Here is a 20,958-nt window from a genome sequence, read left to right as displayed (position 1 = left end):
GTACACCCCTTTCCTCCTGTATTATTTCCCCCCTCTTCCCCCGCGTCTGATCTTTTCCTGTATTAAAACGACAAAAAATATTCATAATAAAATGTATATGTGCTCATAAGAAAATCCCCCTCCTGTCTGCGGGGGGGGGGGGCGTGGCCGGGAGCCGGGGGCGTGGCTCCATGGGAAAGGGGGCGTGGTTTAGGGGGCCGGGGCGGGGAGAGGGCGTGGCCAGGGCCGTGGCGCGCCGGGAAGGCGGAAGCGCTGCCGGCGCCGGCGCCGGGGTCGGTCGGGGCGGGCATGGCCGGGTCCGGTTGGGCCCCGCCGCGCCTGGACGGCTTCATCCTCACCGAGCGCCTCGGTTCCGGCACCTACGCCACCGTCTACAAGGCCTATAGGAAGGTAGGGCCGGGCTCGCTGGGGGGTGTCCCCCTCCAGCTCCCCCCAAGCCTGCTCCCCCCTCCCCTTTTCACAGCCCACCCATCCCTATAGCCCCCATATGGCACCTGCTGCCTCCAGCCTGGGACCTGTTTCTCCCTTCCCAGGGGTTTCTCCCCTTCCCTTCCCCCCTCGGGACGCCCCTGGCAGGCTGGGGAAGGACCCCGCAGGGTGGCTGTTTGGGTGGGGTGGGGGCCGCAGGGCTGGTTCCCCTTGGCAGAGGGACACGCGTGAGGTGGTGGCCATCAAGTGCGTGAGCAAGAGGAGCCTCAACCGGACGTCGGTGGAGAACCTGCTGACGGAGATCGAGATCCTGAAGACCATCCGCCACCCGCACATTGTGGAGCTCAAGGACTTCCAGGTGGGGCTGGGGGCTTCTTCTGGGGGGGGAAGGCACTGAGCCACCATCCATTTGGGTCAGGTCCTGGGGTCCATCCTGGCTCCCCAAGGGTGTATCTGTGGGGCTGGGTGCCAGCAACCAGGCAAACCAGTCCAGGCGGACCCTGCGTGGGTGGGAGACGTGGTGGGACGGGCTAGCGTGGCATGACGGGGTCATCTTGCAGTGGGACAGCGACCACATCTACCTGATCATGGAGTTCTGCGCTGGGGGGGACCTCTCCCGCTTCATCCGGATGCGCAGGATCCTCCCCGAGAAGGTGGCACGCATCTTCCTGCAGCAGCTCGGTAAGGGGACCCGTCCCGGTGCCCGCGCCAGCTCCGTTGGGCACCCTGCCCGGGGGGTTTTGGGGGCCAGAACTCCTGGCACCGAGGTTGCCACGTGCCCCTCTGCCCACCCAGCCTGCGCCCTGAAGTTCCTCCACGACCGCAACATCTCCCACCTGGACCTCAAGCCGCAGAACATCCTCCTGAGCGCCCCGGAGAACCCCCAGCTGAAACTGGCAGGTCAGGGCAGGTCTCCAGGGAGGCGCTGGGGGTGGCGATTCCTTGGGTATGTGTGTCCCCCCCTCTCCCTGCCCCGCCACGAGCTCTCCTCGCCCCTTCTCCTACAGATTTCGGGTTTGCTCAGCACATGTCGCCCTGGGACGAGAAGCACGTTCTGCGGGGCTCCCCGCTCTACATGGCCCCCGAGATGGTGTGCCGCCAGCAGTACGACGCCCGGGTGGACCTGTGGTCGGTGGGCGTCATCCTTTACGGTGGGCTCTGGCTTTTATCCCCCCTCCCCGAGGGCTTGGCTCGGGGCTGGGTTCCCCCTTTCCATCTTCCCCTCCCCCCACTGCTCCCTTTCCCTCTTCCCTGCAGAAGCACTTTTCGGGAGGCCGCCCTTCGCCTCCCGCTCCTTCGCTGAGCTGGAGGAGAAGATCCACAGTGACCGGGCTGTCGAGGTAAGATGAGATGGGACGGGACGGGACGGGATAGGATGGGATGGGATGGGATGGAGCCGGGTGGGATCTCGCAGCCTGTCCCCCACGCCGGGGTTGCGGCGAGGACCGGTGGTCTCAGCCCCCTTTCCCTCCCCAGTTGCCCAGCCGGCCCCTGCTCTCCCCGGAGTGCCGGGATCTCTTGGGACAACTCTTGGAGAGGGACCCTTTGAAACGCATCTCCTTCGAGCGCTTCTTCGCCCACCCTTTCGTGGATATGGAGCACGTCCCCGGCCCCGAGAGCCTCAGCAAGGCGGTGAGCGGGGTGCTGCTCCCTGGGGGGACGATGCTGGGGGGGGCTGAGCCCTGAGCACCCCCTTCTTGTCTCCCCCAGACCGACCTGGTGCTGGAGGCGGTGAAGAAAGACCAGGAGGGGGATGCCCCCGCCGCCCTCTCCCTCTACTGCAAAGCCCTGGAGTATTTTGTGCCGGCTCTGCACTGTGAGTCCACCCCAGTGTGGGGGGGGGGGGCTGCGTGGGTCCTGGGTGTGTTTTTGGGGGGGGGGGGCAGCACCCTGGGGGAAGCCACTTTGCAGCCCACCCGGTGTTGAGCCCCTCTCCCCCCCCCCCCTCAGATGAAAGCGATGCTCGCCGGAAAGAAGCCATCCGGGCTAAGGTGAGCCAAAAATCCCTAGGGGGGAGGTGGGGACAAGCATCACCCCTGGCTTAGCTCGGCCAGATGCCCCCCCTCACCCCCCATCCTCTGTCTGCCGTGACGGGGGGTCCCCTCAAACCACCCCCCCCCACCGCTCCGGCTGTGGGCAGGTGGGGCAGTACATCTCCCGAGCGGAGGAGTTGAAGGTGTTGGTCACCTCCAGCAGCAAGAACCTCCTGCAGCAAAGGAACCCGGCCAGAGAGATCCTCAAAGGTTTTTTTGGGGACAGCCACCCCATACTTTGGTGTTGGCGGAACGGTGGGGTTTCGGGTTGAAGGGGGGTGCCTCCCCCCGGGGTCCTCCCCCATTCAATGTCCCCTCTTGCAGAGATGGCCAAGGACAAACCTCGGCTCGGCGCTGCGCTGGAAATGGCTTCTGCCGCCATGGCTAAGGTGAGTCACGGATTTTGGGGGGGTCCCCTCGAGGGGAAGGAGCCGGTGTGTCCCCCCCCTCTCCCCGGCTGCACCCTGGGGTCTCTTTCAGGAGGAGGAAGGCAAAGATGATGGTGACACCCTGGAGCTCTACCAGCAGAGCCTGGGGGAGCTTCTGCTCCTCTTGGCCGGTGAGTTGTGGCCGTGACGGTGAGTTGTGGCCGTGACGGGTGCTACGGGGCAAAGGTGGGGGACGGATCCTGCGCCCGGGGGGGGGGCTGACGGCGCATCCCTCTTCCCTCCGCAGCGGAGCCCGCGGGGAGGCGGCGGGAGCTGCTGCACGCGGAGGTGAGTGCCCACCGTGGGACGGCGGCGTGGCCACCTCGGCGTGGCGTCCGGGGGACTTTCCGCTCTCTCTCTTTCTCTCCGCCAGATCCAGACCCTCATGGCCCGAGCGGAGTACCTGAAAGATCAGATGAAGGTATGGCTTTTTGAGGGGGAGGATGACGGAATGGGACAGCTCTGAAGCGTGCTCGGAGGGGTTTTACAGGCTGGAAAACAATTCCTGTTCCTTGGCAGATGCGGGAAGCACAGTCCATGGGCAAGGAGGCGCTGGCGGAGCCCGTCCGGAGCAGTGAGTCCCCATCTCTGTCCCTTCTTGTCCCTTCCAAGGGGGTTTGGGGAAACGTCCCCCACCTTGTACGTGTGGTCCTGTGGCGGGGAACATCCCTAGGTTGGGGGGGGACATCCCTACAATGGGGAACATCCCTAGTGTGGGGGACATCCCTACGGTGGGGGACATCCCTAGGGCGGGGGACATCCCTACAATGGGGAACATCTTAGGGTGGGGGACATCCCTATGGTGGAGGACATCCCTACAATGGGGAACATCCTAGGGTGGGGGACATCCCTACGGTGGGGGACATCCCTACGGTGGGGAACATCCCTACAGTGGGGGACATCCCTATGATGGGAGACATCCCTAGGGCGGGGGACTTCCCTACGTTGGGGGACATCCCTACGTTGGGAGACATCCCTAGGGTGGGGGACATCCCTACAGTGGAGGGCATCCCTAGGGTGGGGAACATCCCTACAATGGGGAACATCCTAGGGTGGGGGACATCCCTAGGGTGGGGGACATCCCTAGGGTGGGGGACATCCTAAGGTGGGGGACATCCCTACGGTGGGGGACATCCCTACAATGGGGAACATCCTAGGGTGGGGGGCATCCCTACGGTGGAGGACATCCCTACGGTGGGGGACATCCCTAGGGCGGGGGACATCCCTAGGGCGGGGGACATCCCTAGGGTGGGGGACATCCCTACAATGGGGAACATCCTAGGGTGGGGGACATCCCTACGGTGGAGGACATCCCTACGTTGGGGGACATCCCTAGGGCGGGGGGCATCCCTAAGATGTGGGACATCCTAGGGTGGGGGACATCCTAGGGTGGGGGACATCCCTATGGTGGGGGACATCCCTACGGTGGGGAACATCTTAGGGTGGGGGACATCCCTAGGGTGGGGGACATCCCCACGGATGCCGCAGCCATGGGGATATTCCTGCCCGTGGGTCATCCCGACCCCGGCGTGGGGGATGATCCATGCCGGGGAGCCCACCCAGGGCTTGGTGACACTGTGTGCAGCTGACTGAGTCCCCTCTGTGTCCCGTCCCCCCCCCAACCCCATCCTCGTCGCCCCCGGCACAGCCTGTACCTTGCAGTGATGAGCCGGCCGGCGGGATGCTGCTCGCCGCGCGCAGAGATGCCGTCGGAGGAAAAGACGAAGCTTTCAATCCCGACCGCGTGGGGCGAACCACCCCCCCCCGCCCCCCCCTCCTGGGGGGCTGGGGGCTCACCCGTGGGCTGCCGTCCCCGCAGGAGCCCCGCAGGACCATCTTGCTCCCCCCGGCCTCCACTCCTTCCCCTCCCAGCCCTGCCTCGACCGTCTGCTGCCGCAGCCTCCCCTGCCCGCAGCCGGCGGGTTATTCCACTCTAATTCCCTCCGCTGCCTGCGACGGGCTGAGTATTTTTATCCTGGCACCGGGCTCCGGCAGAATATTCCCTCCCCGCCGACCTCTGCCAGCCGCGTACGTCTCTTGCCTTTCCGGCTGGGTGTTTTTTCTCCACCTCCCGCATTTTTAAATTTTTTAATTTTTTTTTTTTTTTTTTTGGGGGGGGGGGAGCTCAGCCCCTCGAAATCCCACCGGCGGCTCCGGGCTGTCGGTGACGGCGGCCGGCGGAGGGTCTGGGACGCTGCCTGCCCTTCCGCTGTGCCTTTCTCACCCGGCGACTACCTCTCTCTGCAGCCGCCGTCGCCGCCGCTCGCCCCCACCCCGAAAACCCCATCGCGTCCTCCCAGCCCGTCCCATCCCGACCTCCCTCTGGGATGATGGAGCATCGGGGTTTGAGGCTTATTTCCTTCCCAAAACCCGCCTGCGCCGGGCGAGGGCTCTTATTTCAAGGGAACGTAATTTATTGTCTTTAATAAACACTGATTTTTTTTTCCTCCAGTTGCTCCAGTGATGGGTTTGTACCCCCCCCCCCACCCCCCCCACCAGAGGGGGCTCCAGCCAAGCCCGGGGCTGGAGCCAGTGGCGGGGGGGGGGGCTGAGGACCCCCAGTCCGTATCCCCCTGCCCAGCAGCGATGCCAGGAGGGTGTCCCCCCTTCTCCCCTCCCGCCAGCGCAGTGCCCCACGGCCCCCTCCTCCCTGGGGACAGGGGGCAGCCGAAGCCGGGTCTGACCTTGTTTTCGCTTCAGATATTTATTTCTTTATTTAATTAATGATTATTTGTGGTTTTGTTTGGTTTTGTTTTTTTTTTTTCACCCCCCCCCCCCTTCCCGCGTGCGCGTGTAAAACACGGAGCGGAACGACAGGAAAGGTTACGTAAAATCGCATTTTCCCCACTAGATTTTTATGGCAGGTGAGGAACGGCGGCGCTGGGAGGCGGCAAGTGGGGGGGGGGGGGGGGGTGGAGAAGAAGGCAGAGAAGGGCTGGAGCAAACGACGGGGTGATTTTTTTGGGCCCCCCCCCCGACAGCGGGCTGCCTTTGCCGCTGATGCTCCCCAAAAATATGTTGGTTTTTTTTTTTTTTTTAGCCCGTTGCTCCGAGGCGCCGCCGGAGAGTTTCCCGGGCAGATGTGGCAAAGCATTTCTATGTCTCTTTTTTTTTATTATTATTATTATTATTATTATTCGGAGCAGAGATTATATCCTGAGGCTCTAAAGAGCTTTCAAAGCCCCTGCCCTCCCCCGGCCCGTGGCTAGCGCGGTGCCGGCGGCGATGGCTGGAACCGGCCGGCTGCGGCAGCCGGCGCGGATAATCGCATATGCCTTTACGCTCTGCCGAAGACGCCGAATCCGGAGCCTTTGGAAAATGGGGGGAGAGAGACAGAGAGGGAGAGACTCCGGCTGCTTCTGCTTGGGGGGGGGAGAAGGGGGGGGGCGGTGGAATTGATGGAGCGCGGGGTTGTCCCGGCGTTGTGTCGGGGTGGATGTCCTCACCGGGTGGCTTTTGGGTGGCATTGTCACCTGGAGAGGGACATGGAGGTGGCAGATGGGTTTATCGCCCTCCTTGTACCCGCCTGTGGGTCACCCGGTGACGTGAATTCAAACCTTTTTAGGGAAAAAGAGGGTTTTGGGGAAGCTGGGTCAGTGTGCGTGGAGAGCATCCCGGGCTCTCCCCCCGGGCTCCTTAATCCGGGTTAATCCCCACATCTGGACCAGCAGCGCGGTGATGCTGGATGGGGCCACCCCTTTCCCGCAGCGGCTCGGGGGGGCAAGCCGGCTAAGGGCTTGCTCGGATAAATCCACCCCAAACCCGGCCCCAGAGGTTGGGGAATTATGTAGGGGTTTATAGCATAGAAGAGAAAAAAGAATAGATTTTTCTGCTTTAATCCGCACTAATTTGAAGGGTTTTTAGCCCGTGCCGTTGATGCCCGGAGTGGTCGTACGGTGCGCAGGCAACTGGGACGCAGGGATGCTCGGGGAGCCGGCAGCGGGGAATGCCGGCAAACGGGGTGCAGCTCTCGATGGGCAGGGGACAGGCAGGAGGAGGGCTGCCTGCCCCCGCTCTCCCCCATCCCGAACTCTCCTCCTCCATCCCGAACCCTCCTCCCTCCCGAACCCTCCTCCGTCCCGAACTCTCCTCCATCCTGAACTCTCCTCCTCCCTCCCGAACCCTCCTCCGTCCCGAACTCTCCTCCGTCCCGAACTCTCCTCCGTCCCGAACTCTCCTCTGTCCCGAACTCTCCTCCTCCATCCCAAACTCTCCTCCTTTCCGAATTCTCCTCCATCCCAAAGTCTCCTCCTCCACCGTGAACTCTCTTCCATCCTGAACTCTTCTCCATCCCAAACTCGTCTTCTCCATCCCAAACTCTCCTCCTCCATCCCAAACTCTCCTCCTTCCTGAACTCTCCTCCTTTCCGAACTCTCCTCCATCCCGAACTCTCCTCCATCCCGAACTCTCCTCCTCCACCCTGAACTCTCCTCCTCCATCCCGAACTCTCCTCCATCCTGAACTCTCACCCTTCCTGAATTCTCCTCCTTTCCAAATTCTCCTCCATCCCAAACTCGTCTCCTCCATCCCAAACTCTCCTCCTCCATCCCGAACTCTCCTTCATCCCAAACTCTCCTCCTCCATCCTGAACTCTTTTCCATCCTGAAGTCTTCTCCATCCCGAACTCATCTCCTCCATCCCCAACTCTCCTCCATCCCCAACTCTCCTCCATCCCCAACTCTCCTCCATCCCCAACTCTCCTCCCCAGTACGAGCACCGGGCCAGCGCTGGGAAGCGGGGGTGGGGACGTGCTGGGAGCATCCCCGCGCGGCTTTGCCGGGAAGGTTTGGGGGAGGCTGAGGGCCGAGCGTGCCTGCCGCTCGCTGTTTCACATGCCTGGGGGTCACGGCGCCTCCTAAAATAAACCCGCCGAGCTTCACGCGGCCTTTGCGTGGGCGGCACGTGGACGCCGGGAGCGGGCGCGGAGCGGAGCTGGAGGGAGGGGGGAGTAAAAATTAAAAGGTGATGGTGGTGGTGGTGGTGGGAGACGGTTTGGGTGGTGTCCCGGTGGGGTTACACCGGCTACGGGTGGGGGCGAACCGTAGGGCTGCATCCCCCAACCGCATCTCCACCTCCCTCCGCTCCGGCGGGAATCCCGCTCGCCCGTGGGATGTTTTATTGATCGAGCCTGGCCGTCGGCCGGGGATTTAAACGCCGAGCGTGGCTTGGAGGGCTCGGCTCGGTCTGCTATCCCTTTCCCGGTGGGGGATTAGGCGAGCTCGGGCTGATCCTCGATCAGGTGTGATCTCCCGCCAAAGCCAAAGCCCAAGCGCCGGCTGATGTCTTCTCGGAGGCGAGACGACCGCTCGTTTTGGAGGCTATGGGGAATTTTGGCAGGATGACCCGACCCCAGCAACGGATTACCGGGTGGAAGAGGGGGGGGGGGAGGGGCAGCAAGCAATCTCCCGGCCGTACCAGGCAGCTTCGTGCCGCCCCAGGTCCAGCATCCTTGCTGAAATAATAATAATAATAATAATAATAATAATAATAATAATAATAATAATTATTATTATTATTATTATTATTATTTTAATAATTTAATAAATTGATAATAACGATAATAAAATAACTTGATAAATTAATAATAATGATAAACCCCATAATAATAATAATAGAATAACTTAATAAATTAATAATAATGATCAACCCCGACATAATAATAAAAAAATAACTCAATAAATTAATAATAACGATCAACCCCGACATAATAATAAAAAAATAACTCAATAAATTAATAATACCGATCAACCCCGATAACAGCTTTCCAGCAGCCTCCTCTGCCTTTCCCTGGATGACACCCCCCCACCCCCACCCCCCACCCCCCTCCCCCCTCCCCTCAGCCGAAGCAAATCCGCCGCTAAGCCGCCCCGTCGGGATTTGGGGTGGCGAATTCCCAGGCGGTGCCAACTCTTTCCAGGAAGGCGCCGCTGCGGGAGCGCCCCCCCCATCCCCCTTCCCCGGACCTGTACCTCTCTCCGTCTCCTCCTCGCTCGGAGCGTGAAGCGGGGAGCTGCCGAGCGATCTGAAGCCTTTGGGCCAAAATAACCCGAAATATTGGGGGTTCGTTGGCTTTTTGCGGGCGGCTGCTGACAAAGAGCCGTTCGTAGCATCCGGTGGGTACCAACCGTGGGGAAAACACCCCACCCCACCCCGGCGCGATGCTCTCTCCTGAGCGATGCTGTAGATTTCTTCCCCCCCCCCCAGCACCTCTGCCCTTGTAAAGGGGATGCGCTCCATCGCTCCGCTTCCCCCCCCCCCCCTCGCGGCACCCCGAAACCTTTCTGGGGAAAGTACTGCTCGAGGAGAGAAAGAAATTGCATAGACATCGCCTGGTATTTATTCCACCGGTTAATAACGGTACGGCGGCGCGGGGGCAGCACAGGAGGTGGGCACACACTCGACACAGCGCACAAACTACAGCACGACGGAGGAGATTGTTGTTGGGTTTGGTTGGGGTGGTGGTGGTGGGTTTTTTGGGTTCCCCCCTCCCTTATCACTTTGTTCTTCGGACAGGAGCGGATCCCACCATGGGAGACGGAGAGTGCGCCGCTGCCGCTCCGGGGCGAGGGCTGGGGCGGGTTCGGATGAGCACCGGGGAGAGGTTTTATTCCCTTTCCGGTGTTAATTTAGGATTTATCCCTCGGGTCCTCGACACTTCCCCCCCCTCCCCTCCCCTCCCTCCTTTCCCGCTGCCTAGATGGGATCATATAGCAGGTCCTTCCCGGCTGCCTCCTTCGAGAGGGGCCCTCAAGGGCAAAGCGGTCGGGGATGGGATGTTATTTCTCGGGTGATGGCTATGGAGGACCGGGGGAGGGGGGGGAGAAGATGAGGGGGGGGGGGGGACGGACGACGACGGACATTTCTCATTGCGCCTCGTCCTAGCGAAGCAAATCGGAGCCTCCCTGCGGTTTCTGGGAGGCTCGGGCGGGATTTATAAGGCAGGACACCGCTCCGCTGGAGAGCCTTCGCCTTCCCGTGCCGATGGGGTTCAATGACACGCCAAGGTCACGCGGGGCTTCATTTACCCCCCCCCCCCCCCCCAATTCTCACTAAAGACAGCCACTGCCACCGGCACAGGAGGAGGAGTTGGGGTACGGGGAGGGGACACACGGGGACATGCTAGCAAAAAAAGAGGGGAAGAAGGAAACACCCCCCCCCCCCCCCACATCAGGAACATCTGGGGCGGGGACTGGAGGGCTTCGCACGGCTCGGAAGGAGGACCCGGCTCACCCAAAGACAAACATCAGTGGGGTCCCCGCCGCGGGTGACAGCCACCGCCAGACCCTTCGCTGCGTTGCCCTCCCTTCTCCCCCACCGTCACGTCGACGGGGAGCCGGGGGGGGGGGGGGGGGCGGTGGGGGGGGTGGGGGTGGTGGGGGGTGGGGAAGGATGTTCCACCGGGTCACATCACGGCGCATTTCTCAGCCGATTGCTTCAGGTCCTCTAGCGTGGCCGAAGCTTTGTCTTTCAAGGAATCAAGGTCCAGGTTCTGGATGTTGCTGAGCTGGCCGATCACCGAGTTCTTCTCTTCCTCCTCCTCGTTGTCCTGCTCGATCATCTTGGCCAGCTCTTTGGGCAGCTCCACGTCGCCTCCCACCAGCTGGATCTGGTTGTCATCCGTTTCGTTCTGAAAGGGGCCAGGAGAAGGTCACGGGGAGCAGGGGGTGGGGGGGGGGGGGTAAGACGCCACGGGTGGGAAGGGGGAAGGTGGGTCTGGAGGCACGTGCAAGGTTCACAGCGGTATCTACACGGGCTTTGGGCCGTCTGCTCGTTTTAAGGTCCACGCGGGTTCATCCCTGGGGCTCACAGCCGTCCTCGTGCTGCGGGGCGGATGGTGCCCATAAGCTCCATCACCGCTGACCCGGAGGGGACACGGCTGAGCGGAGCTCAGGCAAACGCCAAGAGCCGACGTGACAACCCGAGTGCGGCAGCACCGCTGTAAATTGGCTTTTTTTTTTTTTTTTTTTCTTTTTTTTTTTTTTTCGGAGCGGCTGGGGAGGTTCAGGCACCCAATTAAGCTCCGCTTATGCTTAACGACTGCGCCCCACCGGAGATGGGGGGTCAGCTCTGCGCCCGGGGAACCACGGGGGAGACTTGGCAGCCCGGCTGCCAAGCGGGATCAGGAAGGAGAAGAAAAAACTCGTGGGAAGATTAGAAGGGACATCTCAAGCATGAGAAAACAGCAAAAGGATCGGGGGGCCAGATCGGAGCCAGTCCCCATTTCCCCTGGAGAAACAACAACAACAACAACAACAAAAAATCTCTCCATCTCTTCTGGTTGTTTTTTTTTTTTTTTTTGGGTTGGTTTTTTTTTTTTTTCTGCCTTTTCTCTTTTTTTTTTTTTGGCAGGGGAAGGGAAAGAGGGGGGTGGGGGAATAAATTCTCCAGCTGTTTATTTCCCGGCAGTAAAAAGGGGTGTGAGAAGCGGCGGGGTGCGCATCCAGGCTGGCGGAACAATATCCAACAACCTGAACAATAACCCCTCGGCTTAGCCGACCTTTCCAAACTAAAATTAGCCCCGGCTCCAATTTAGGGTATTCACCACCCGGAGTGAATAAACGGAATAAACGGATAGGGTTTGGGGCGGGGGGAGGGGGAGAGGGAGAAGAGCTTGTGGCAATTCCAAGAACGGTTGAATTCTCCTTGATTGAATTGTTTCTGGTGAGTCATTCATCGGGCGGAAAGTCCAAAATAGGAGTTTCGCTGGGAAATATTTGCCAAATAATCCGGGGAGAGGAGTTGGCTAATCCAGCCGGGAAGGTGTAACTCCGGCTCGGCTCCCGGCTACGGGGCTGGGATTTTGGGGTGAAAGCAGCTTTCCCTTGTCCAGCTGGATTTAGGGGATGAAAGAGTGGTGGTGGTGGTGGGGGGGGGGTGTCGGGGGGTTCCGCGGTTTGGGGCTGGTGGCTGGCGGTGCTGAGGGGTGATGGGAAGGGGCTGAGATTTGGGTGGGAGGATGCTTTTTAGGGGAACCGACTTACGCTTGGGCTTTGTAGCTCAAAAAAAAACCCTACCCGGGCAAGGGGGGTCCTCTGTCGTGTTGTGTCCCCCCCCCCCTCATCCGCCAAGCCCCCCTGTGAGGGCTGCGAGGGGCTTGGCTCCTTGTGTGGGGGTGTGGGGGTGTGTGTGTGTCCCAAATCCTCCATGCCCGGCACGGCCGTACCTTGGGGAGTCTGTACTTGTCTCGGAAGTGGGACCTGAACGTGGCCCTCTCCGCCTTGCGCTGGGCAAACTGGGCATCTCTCTCCATCCTGCGGACCACGTCGGGGTAATTACCGGCGGCTGATGCCCCCAGTCCCTGGGTTTGAGCATCTCTACCCGCCGCCCCCTCCCCTCCCCCCCCCCAACCCGCGTACCCCCCATCTCCTCTGCAAAGTCCCGGTTCCCCACAATTTTCTCCCCCCCCCCCCCCCCCCCCCAAGCGCAGCCTGAAAGGAGAAAACAATCCCATCTCCCCGGCGAGGAAGCGGATTAAGGGATTAGGGGGTTCATTAAACTCCCTCGTGGCCCTGCCGCCCCCAGCGCTGTCTCCCCCCAAACCCTCCCACTCACGGGATGAGGGGGGTCGCAGAGGGGACCCCCGGGGGTGCAGCCCACCCCGGTACCCGGTGCCGGTCCCACTCACTTCTCCTCCACCAGCTGCCGCTGGTATTCCTCGTACTCCTCACGGGTCATGCCCTGCGCCTCGGCCGGAGACTTCTCGCTCTCGCTCTTCTCCTCGCCGCCCAGGCCACCCGTCAGGTTCTTCAGCTGCCCCCCCACCATGCTCTTCACCATGAACGCCATGGTCACGGTCCCGGGAGGGGCCGGGGAGAGGGGGGACACGGGTGTCGGGGAGCCGGGGTGCGGAGTTACCGCGGAGCTGGGGTGCTGGGAGGACTGGGGTTAATGGGGAGGTGAGGTCCTGGGGTACCGGGGAGGGGGGAAGGTGGGGATGCTGAGTTATGGGGGAGTCCGGGGAACCCCGAAGTGCCGGGGAGTTGAGGTACACTCGGCGCTGGGGTGCCGGGAGTAGGGAATTACTGGGAAGCTGGGGTGCTGCGGGTAGGGGTTCCCAGGGAGCTGGAGTTATGGAGGAGCTGCGGTCAGCGGAGTCGAGCTCCCAGGGGTTGGGATGCTCTGGAGGTGAGTTCCCGATGCGCCGAAATACTGAATTCCCGGGATGCCGGGATGCAGCCGAGCAGAGTTCCCGAGGTGCCGGTGTACTGGGTTATGGATGAGCCGGGATGCTGGGTGTACCGGGTTATGGAAGAGCTGGGGTGCTGCGGAGGGGAGTTCCTGGGATGCCGGGGTACCGGGTTATGGAGGAGCCGGGATGCCGGAGGGGAGTTCCTGGGATGCCGGGGTACCACGTTATGGAAGAGCCGGGATGCTGGAGGGGAGTTCCTGGGATGCCGGAGTACCACGTTATGGAGGAGCCGGGATGTTGCAGAGCCGAGTTCCTGGGATGCCGGGGTACCGGGTTACGGAGAAGCTGGGGTGCTGCGGAGCCGAGTTCCCGGGATGCCGGGGTACCGGGTTCTGGAAGAGCCGGGATGCCGGAGTACCGGGTTCTGGAAGAGAGCCGGGATGCTGCGGAGCCGAGTTCCCGGTATACCGGGATGTCCGGGCTGCCGGCGATCAGCGGGACGGCGCCTCCCCGCCGCCCATGGCGGGACCGGTCTCGCCGGGGAGCGGAGCAGCCGGTGCTGCAGCACCGGGGCGCGGACAGCTCCGGTGTGCGCTCGGCGGACGGCGGCACCGCCTCCCGCCGCCCCCCGCCGCCCCCCGCCGCCCCCCGCCGCCCGGCAGAGAGGCGGAGCCGCCGCCGTTCCCAACCCGCTCCGGGGGCGCGGAGGGTCCCCCGACCTTCTCCCCATCACCGCCCCCCCCCCACGCACACACCGGGGGGAACTTCAACCCCCCCGCCCCGGGAGGCAGCGGGGCCCGGCGGCAGCCCCTATTACCGGCCCCGGGGCACCGGGGGATGGATGAAGCCGCGGTGGGGGCTGCCGTGAGCGCTGCCTGACCCTCCCGGACACCGTGGCCTCCTCCCCTCCTGTTTGGCGACTGGGCAGTTCAGCCCTTGGAGGAGCAAACCCGCAGAAACATATATATATATATATGTATTATTATTTTTTCCCACCCTATTCCCCATCCTTTGGGAGGAAAAAACGGGATTTAGCGCTCTGTAAAAGCCATATGTACCACAGGCTCGTCGCAACTGTTGTTTGCTTGTAGATCTAAGGGCTGGCGCGCACAAAAGCTTGTTCCTCTCCTTCCTATTAACGGCATTAATTAATTCTAATAATTAATTCGCCACGAGCGCTGCCTTCGCCGATGTACCGGAGCCGGCCCAGGGACCCACGCACTCGATGAGGTCACCTAACCGAGGACGGAGCAGGCATTGATTTGGCTGCGTAAATCCCCTCCAGCTCTCCTGGCGCCCGTCCTACCCCCACTCCCACTCCCACTCCCACTCCCGCCGTTCCCTCCGACTGCAGCCGTACCGCGGGCCTCGGGGAGCGCGCAATTAATGGCAGGAGAAACGCACCTCCCTTCCAGATGGCCGGCCTGGCTTATAACATCCATTTCTCCCTTTTTTCTTCGCCGCTCACGAAAAAAAAAAAAAAAACAAACAAACAAAAACCAGCACCCATCCAAAGCTCAATCCCGGCTTGCGGGGGAATCATTTCATTTCCGAAATTTAAAGACAATCTCCGCAGATTAAAATGATGGAACAGCTGTGAAGCGATAGAGTAAAGCGAAAGAGGGAGGGGGGAATGGGCCTATCTTCTCCCTCCCCCCCCCCCCTTGCCCCTTTGCCCAAGGTAGCACCAGGCAAAAAATTGTCTTAAAAGTAAAATTTTAAAAAAATCAGGTCTTTTTTCTTGGATAACAACCTGGTCAGCCGTTAGGCAGCGGCCACTGCTGTCAGGGATCGGAGCCCGCTTTTGGAAGGGACAAAGGGGGTTTGTCCCAGTGGAGGTTCTCCGGGGCTATGGCTAAATCCCGGTGGAGAAGAACCCCTCGCGTGATGCCAGCAGTCGCCCTGAGTTCATCTGAAGGTGCGAACGGCCTTTCCACGCAGCCGTGGGGCAGAGGGACGCACCACCCCAGCGTCACCCACAGCATCTCCCCATCACCCGGATGCCCCTCGTGGCTGCTGCCCGCCCCGAGCCAGCGCCGAGCTGGCCGCTCGCGACTCCTGCCAACTGTTTGGGGCAACGATTTTTGCTTTTCCACGCTGCTCTCCGGACCCACTAAGCATCTTCCCGCGGGCGGCCGGTGGAAAATGAATTTTAACCCCCAGTGAGCGTTCGCAGCCCGCTTAGAAACGGGCTGAGCGCCCCAGGCACTCGGCAGAGCGCCCGTCGCCGACGGCGTGGCCAAGTTCTGCCTGTCAGCCAGACGAGGACGGGATGAAAAGAGAGGCGGGGAGGAGGAAAAGCATCCCCGCTCGCGGCCCGGAGCCGCTTTGCCCATGGATGCCGGGCGGGTTTGAGCCTTGGGTGGGTTCAGAGCAGATTTTTGACGCGGCTGGTCCTGGGAGCTTTGCTCAGTCCGAATTTCTATCTAAGCGTTCGCTAACAGTAAGAGACTTGAAGTCAGGACCGATTTTTTCCAGCTGGGTTAGATGGGTCAGCTACCACGTAGCCTCCCTGTCTGAGAAACTAAGGGAAAACAGCTCCTGATGAGCAGAAACGCTCGGCCAAAGCAGCTAGGTGGAAATTAGCACGCCGTTCCCGGCGGTGGCGGCTGGGATGCGGTCCCCCGTGGCAGGGATGCTCACTCGCCGAGACGTGCCCCGCGGAACGGGGGACCACGAGGTTGTTCTCGACAGCCTCTTGCAGCCCAGGGGCGGTTGGGCAACCGGTTTTGTAGGGACGGAGCGAAGGGAAGGACCTCCAGCGAGGGCTCGCCGCTGCCGGCAGCCCTCCCATCCCTTCGGCTCTTTGGCCCACGGCCTTTCCAAGGTGGCCAGTGTCCTATGGGGAGGCGGAAGAGGGCAACCAGAGGGCGCGGGAGGGCTGGTGGCCGAGCCGGCGGCGCCGCTTCAAGGCGGTTGGTTTCCCGTTTGCTTTTCTTTGGGCGGCTGAAGCGTTCCTTATCCCCGAAATATATTCAAGTAAGAATGACTCATCCTTCCTCCCAGGACTCTAACCTGCAGTAATGAGATGTAAATCCTTGCATGACCCATTATATTAGCTTATGCTATATCACACATCTCCGTGGATTAGACGGGAGGGGGATGAAGCGTCCCCCGGTAGCAGGCAGCCTCAGACGAGCCGGTGGAAGTTAAGCGGATCCTCTCGCCCGGCGTTGACACCTGATTTGAATAGGACGCGAGCGGTTCGCTTTCCTCCGCCGAGGTGAGAGGGATCATTTCGGAGCTCTTCGCTCCGGGTAGGGGGGAGAACTGGTTCCAAAGTCAGACCTGGAAGCTCTGCCTTCAACCAGGGTTTCATAGGATGCTCCAGAGATCCCTGGAGGGGACCAGAAATGGGCAGGAATTCCCGCAGCGGCGGGTTCTCGGCGTCGTCCCGTAGATTGTGGAGGGGAGGGGAAGGGTCCGTCACCTCGCCTCGCGGTGCGACAGCACTAAGGCCACCGAAGGGCAGCGCTCGCATCCTTGCCAGCCCGAAATCCAGGGGAAGGCAAAGGTTTAAACCTTTGAAGACCCTGAGTAGGTGAGTTAATCCTGGAAAGACGTGTGTGTGTGTGTGTGTGTGTGTGTGTGTGTGTGTGTGTGCGTGTGCTGGAGCCGCGCCGGGGGAGGAAATGAGAAGGCATTTCTAAATAAAGCAGGCGGCCTCTCCGCTGGGAGAAGTCACGCTTGGGCTCGGCGGCTGATTGTCACTTCTTGCCACGGGGACAGGCAGGGCAAAACGCCAGCGACCTCCGCGCTCAGCCCCGTCCCTCTGCTCTCCCCACCTGCGGACGGGGATGCTCCCAACGGGACCGGGGATACCCTCCTCTGCCCATCGCTGCCACGCAGCCGCCTGCGTCGAGGCACAGTGACATCCGTCCCGTGATGACGGCGTCTGGAACAGGCCCGGGTGGCTCTCGCCTTGAGGACAGTGGGGGACCATCTCTGAGGTGTCCACCAGCGACAAAGCAACAGAGCGGCCGCTGGTTAAACCCCAACGCTAATTAATCTCTGCCGAAATATCTTTTTTTTTTCCCCCCATAGAGCAGCCGATGAAAGTATGTCGTGTGCCCTCATCAGCGCAATCAGCTTTTCCGTGTAAATTACTTACCGGGAAGAAGGTAACCGTTTCTCCGTGACAGCTACCGAGAAGTTCTTAAGAAAATGCCGAGGCACCGAAACGCTGAGGTTTGGGGGGGGAAAAGCAAGGGGGACCTCGGGGTGGGGACAGCCTGGACGGAGGCTCCCGGCGCTTTTATGGACCACCGTAAGCTTCAGCTGCCGAAGTTAAGGAGAAAACCTCCCGTGGTCGCTGGGGTAAAAGCGCCACCGTGTCATTAACATAGGAAATAAAGAAAGTTTAGGGCCAGGGTGTTGTAAATTGTCAGAGCAAACGACTTCTTTTCACCTTGCTTGCTCCTCATTAAACAAAGCCAAAAAAAAAAAAAAAAAGCCTCTGGAGTTAGTTTGTCTTGGCCGAGGAGGATGACAGGCGAGGCGGCGGTCAGCTTCGCGTGGGAATGAAGTCAAAGCTGCCTGTCCGTGACCTAGGGAGGCCATTTCAACCTAAAGCCTTCCTACTCCTATAGAACCAAGCCTGGCCGTTCCGAAAATCCGTCGTCGTCGCCTAAGGACGAAGAAATCCCCAAAGGAGGGGTTATAGCCGTCCTTATTTGATGTTAAGCCTCAATTCTGCACAGAGAGGGCTGTGTATCATCTATGCTATACCTCATATGTTGTGTCGTGTGATGATTTTTTAGGAATTAATTTATTTATTTTTTTAAGAACTTGTATTTAATTGCATCCCAGGCTCTCCTGCATCCCTGTGCCTCCGGAGCAGCCCTCGGCGGCGATGTCAACCGCCTCTGCTTGTGGCAGCGCGGGCTGAGCTGCTCCGTGCAAGAGATCTCCCGCAAACCTCCGTTCTGGCTACGCACACGCGTACGTACACACACACACACACACACACGCACACGTTTAATGCCAGCCCGGGGACAGGATCGGGCCCTTCCCTCCCCCCCCCCCTCCCTCCATTTATTTCCAGGCAGGAGGAGATGTGACAGCTGGGGACCCTGACAAAGCCATCACCTCCGGGTGGCCCTCCCCTTCCTCGCCCTGGGGTGGTCCGGCAGAGCATCCCCTGGGAATTCCCCCCTCCGTGGTACCCGGGAAGGGAAGCCGGGGACGGGGATGCTGCTGAGATGTCCCCCCGCTTCCCTGCGAACCCCTTCGTCTCACGGAAGCGTAGAATGGTTTATGTTGGAGGGGACCTTAAAGACCATCACGGTGTCTGGCTGAGCCCAGGCTGGGAATTAGGGTGGGGTTTTTTTTGGGGGGGGGAGGGTTGGGAAAGGGTGGGATGGGAAAGGTCCAGGCAGAGCGGTGGGCAGGGGGGCAGAACGCATCCGCCCCGAGGGATGGGGGAGGGCGTTTGGGGTTGCCGTGGGCGCCTTATCAGAAAAGAAGGGTGACCAGGCAGGGTGACATCATGGATCGGGATCACCGAGAGATGCTGTTAGGGGGTGAGGAAGAAGAGGAAGGAGGTGATGGGGGCGTATGTGTGTGTGTGGGGGGGTGTCACTCAAGCAGTGACACAAATACACCCGGACAAGACACACAGAGCATGTAAACAGGCACATGGGGAGACCATGTGCTGCGTCGCTGCCGGTGGTGGAGAGCGAGCCCCGGAGCAAAGGCACACGCCAGCCGAAACGCGCAGGCAGCCGCACACACCGCACGCACACGCACACCCACGCAGAGTTTTCCCACGGGGCATCTTTCCAGCCTTTGCCTTCGTTTCCCGCAGTGCTCGGTATGGGAAAAAGGCGGGCAGCGGCGCCGGAGAGGGTGAACGCCGCCGCACGGGTGACGGGAACAGCTTTGTATACATCACGCTAAAAATAGTTCCCCCCGCGATAAAGTCAGTAGGGGGGTAGGGGGGAGGAGGCGCGGATGCTGGCCAGGTCTGCCGGCGGTCCAGGAGCCCCCTCGTCAAGGATGGAGCCTCGTTGAGCCTTAATTAGACCTGGTAATTTGCTCCGAGCAGCGCTGCGGGGATTAAGCAGCGGGCAGTTTGGGAGATGGGGGAAAGATGGGGGGGGGGGGAGGGGGGCGCTTCCCCGGGCACGTTACATCCCCCCTCCTTTTGGGATGGATGCTTTGGGAACCTGGGAAATGGGAAGCAGCGAGTTGAACGCCGCAGCTGGAATTGCGCTGGGAGCAGATGGGCGCTCCGGTTTCCTTTGAAGCGAGCCCGGGTTTTTCGTTCGCGGAGAAGAGGAAGGCTCTCGGGGTGTGGAGGAGAAGGCAGGCAGGCAGGGGCTGGGATGTGGGGATGGTGCTCAGGAAGAGCTCCGATGGAGAAGGGAAGAGCCCCGATGGAGAAGGGAAGAGCCCTGATGGAGAAGGGAAGAGCCCCGATGGAGTAGGGAAGAGTCCCGATGGAGTAGGGAAGAGCCCCGATGGAGTAGGGAAGAGTCCCGATGGAGTAGGGAAGAGCCCCGATGGAGTAGGGAAGGGTCCCGATGGAGTAGGGAAGAGCCCCGATGGAGAAGGGAAGAGTCCCGATGGAGAAGGGAAGAACCCCGATGGAGTAGGGAAGGGTCCCGATGGAGTAGGGAAGAGTCCCGATGGAGTAGGGAAGAGTCCCGATGGAGAAGGGAAGAACCCCGATGGAGTAGGGAAGAGTCCCGATGGAGTAGGGAAGAACCCCGATGGAGAAGGGAAGAGCCCCAATGGAGTAGGGAAGAGTCCCGATGGAGTAGGGAAGAGCCCCGATGGAGTAGGGAAGAGTCCCGATGGAGTAGGGAAGAACCCTGATGGAGAAGGGAAAAACCCCGATGGAGTAGGGAAGGGTCCCGATGGAGTAGGGAAGAGTCCCGATGGAGAAGGGAAGAACCCCGATGGAGTAGGGAAGAACCCTGATGGAGAAGGGAAAAACCCCGATGGAGTAGGGAAGGGTCCCGATGGAGTAGGGAAGAGCCCCGATGGAGTAGGGAAGAGTCCCGATGGAGTAGGGAAGAACCCCGATGGAGTAGGGAAGAGTCCCGATGGAGTAGGGAAGAGTCCCGATGGAGTAGGGAAGAACCCCGATGGAGAAGGGAAGAACCCTGATGGAATAGGGAAGAACCCTGATGGAATAGGGAAGAGTCCCGATGGAGAAGGGAAGAGCCCCGATGGAGAATGGAGGGACCAGAGGGAACCCAAGAGGAGATGCTCCGACCAGGGTGACCTCGGGGCTGGGGGGGAGCAGGCGGCGAGGCGATGGCTGGGGAAGGCAGAGCAAAGCACGTGCGACCAGAGATGGTCCTCTTCACCTCCCGAAGCTTCTGCAGGCCAAGTCAACGCACCGGTCCCCAGCCTGGCCAGCAGGTCCCCCTTGAGCCGGTTGGGGATGCTGAGCTCCAGCCCGAGCTGGGATGGCGCCCAGGGGCGCAGACGGGAGGGGGAAGGAGGGCTGCCGGACCCAGAGGTTGGATTTTCGGGATTTTTTTTTAACCCCCCGTGCCTCCGTCCTCCTCACCCGCCGCGTGGCGAAGGCGCAGGGAGAGGCAAAGTCCGTTTGGGCAGCGCTGGCCTCGCCGGCAGCAGAAATAACTCCCGACGATGATTCACCCGGCGAACTGGAGGCAGGATGGGAGCTGACACAACTGGGCCCAGTGCCGATCTCCTCGGCGCCGACGGCAGGAGGAGGAGGAGGAGGAGGAGGAGGAGGAGGGGGGATGTGTCGCGAGCCAGCGCCCCAGAGCCACAGTAGCCCCCGGGTGTCACGCGGGAGCCGGCAGCGTGTCCCCTCTGCCCAGCCAGCCGATGGAGATGGTCCCAAAATCCCTTGGGAGACACCGCGGTGGGAGATACGGGCTGTCCTTGGCTGCGCCTCGCCGGGCGGCAGTCGCAAGAGAGAGGAGTCGGGAGCAAAGAGCTCTGTATGGGGGAAACT

At 61.0% G+C, this 20,958-nt stretch overlaps 2 protein-coding genes across 2 annotated transcripts; one reads left to right on the top strand and one right to left on the bottom strand.

Annotated features, from left to right (window-relative positions):
• The first annotated feature begins 268 nt into the window (after positions 1-268).
• Positions 269-5,341, top strand: ULK3 (unc-51 like kinase 3). The gene is made up of 16 exons (XM_082489025.1): positions 269-390; positions 647-787; positions 990-1,110; positions 1,225-1,329; positions 1,437-1,580; positions 1,687-1,769; positions 1,906-2,061; positions 2,140-2,245; positions 2,380-2,420; positions 2,570-2,672; positions 2,787-2,851; positions 2,943-3,021; positions 3,138-3,178; positions 3,264-3,311; positions 3,410-3,464; positions 4,539-5,341. Exons 1-16 carry the CDS (start codon positions 289-291, stop codon positions 4,553-4,555), a joined length of 1,407 nt encoding a protein of 468 aa, XP_082345151.1. The 5' UTR covers positions 269-288; the 3' UTR covers positions 4,556-5,341.
• Positions 5,342-10,292: 4,951 nt separating this feature from the next.
• On the bottom strand, positions 10,293-12,676 carry CPLX3 (complexin 3; the record flags this gene model as incomplete). Its single annotated transcript, XM_082488855.1, has 3 exons — positions 10,293-10,517; positions 12,054-12,141; positions 12,516-12,676. The coding sequence occupies 3 exons, from the start codon at positions 12,674-12,676 to the stop codon at positions 10,293-10,295; spliced, it is 474 nt and encodes a 157-aa protein (XP_082344981.1).
• Positions 12,677-20,958: the final 8,282 nt, after the last annotated feature.

This window comes from Vanellus vanellus (genome assembly GCF_965231255.1).
Source record: "Vanellus vanellus genome assembly, chromosome: 11".
In the NCBI taxonomy this organism is placed as follows: Eukaryota; Metazoa; Chordata; class Aves; order Charadriiformes; family Charadriidae; genus Vanellus; species Vanellus vanellus.
This window is presented reverse-complemented; position numbering and strand designations above follow the sequence as displayed.

Coding starts and splice junctions, on each gene's coding strand:
- ULK3 (XM_082489025.1), top strand. CDS start 289: ATGGCCGGGTCCGGTTGGGCCCCGCCGCGCCTGGACGGCTTCATCCTC. Junction 1,111..1,224: donor CATCTTCCTGCAGCAGCTCG/GTAAGGGGACCC, acceptor CTGCCCACCCAG/CCTGCGCCCTGAAGTTCCTC. Junction 2,673..2,786: donor GGCCAGAGAGATCCTCAAAG/GTTTTTTTGGGG, acceptor CCCCTCTTGCAG/AGATGGCCAAGGACAAACCT.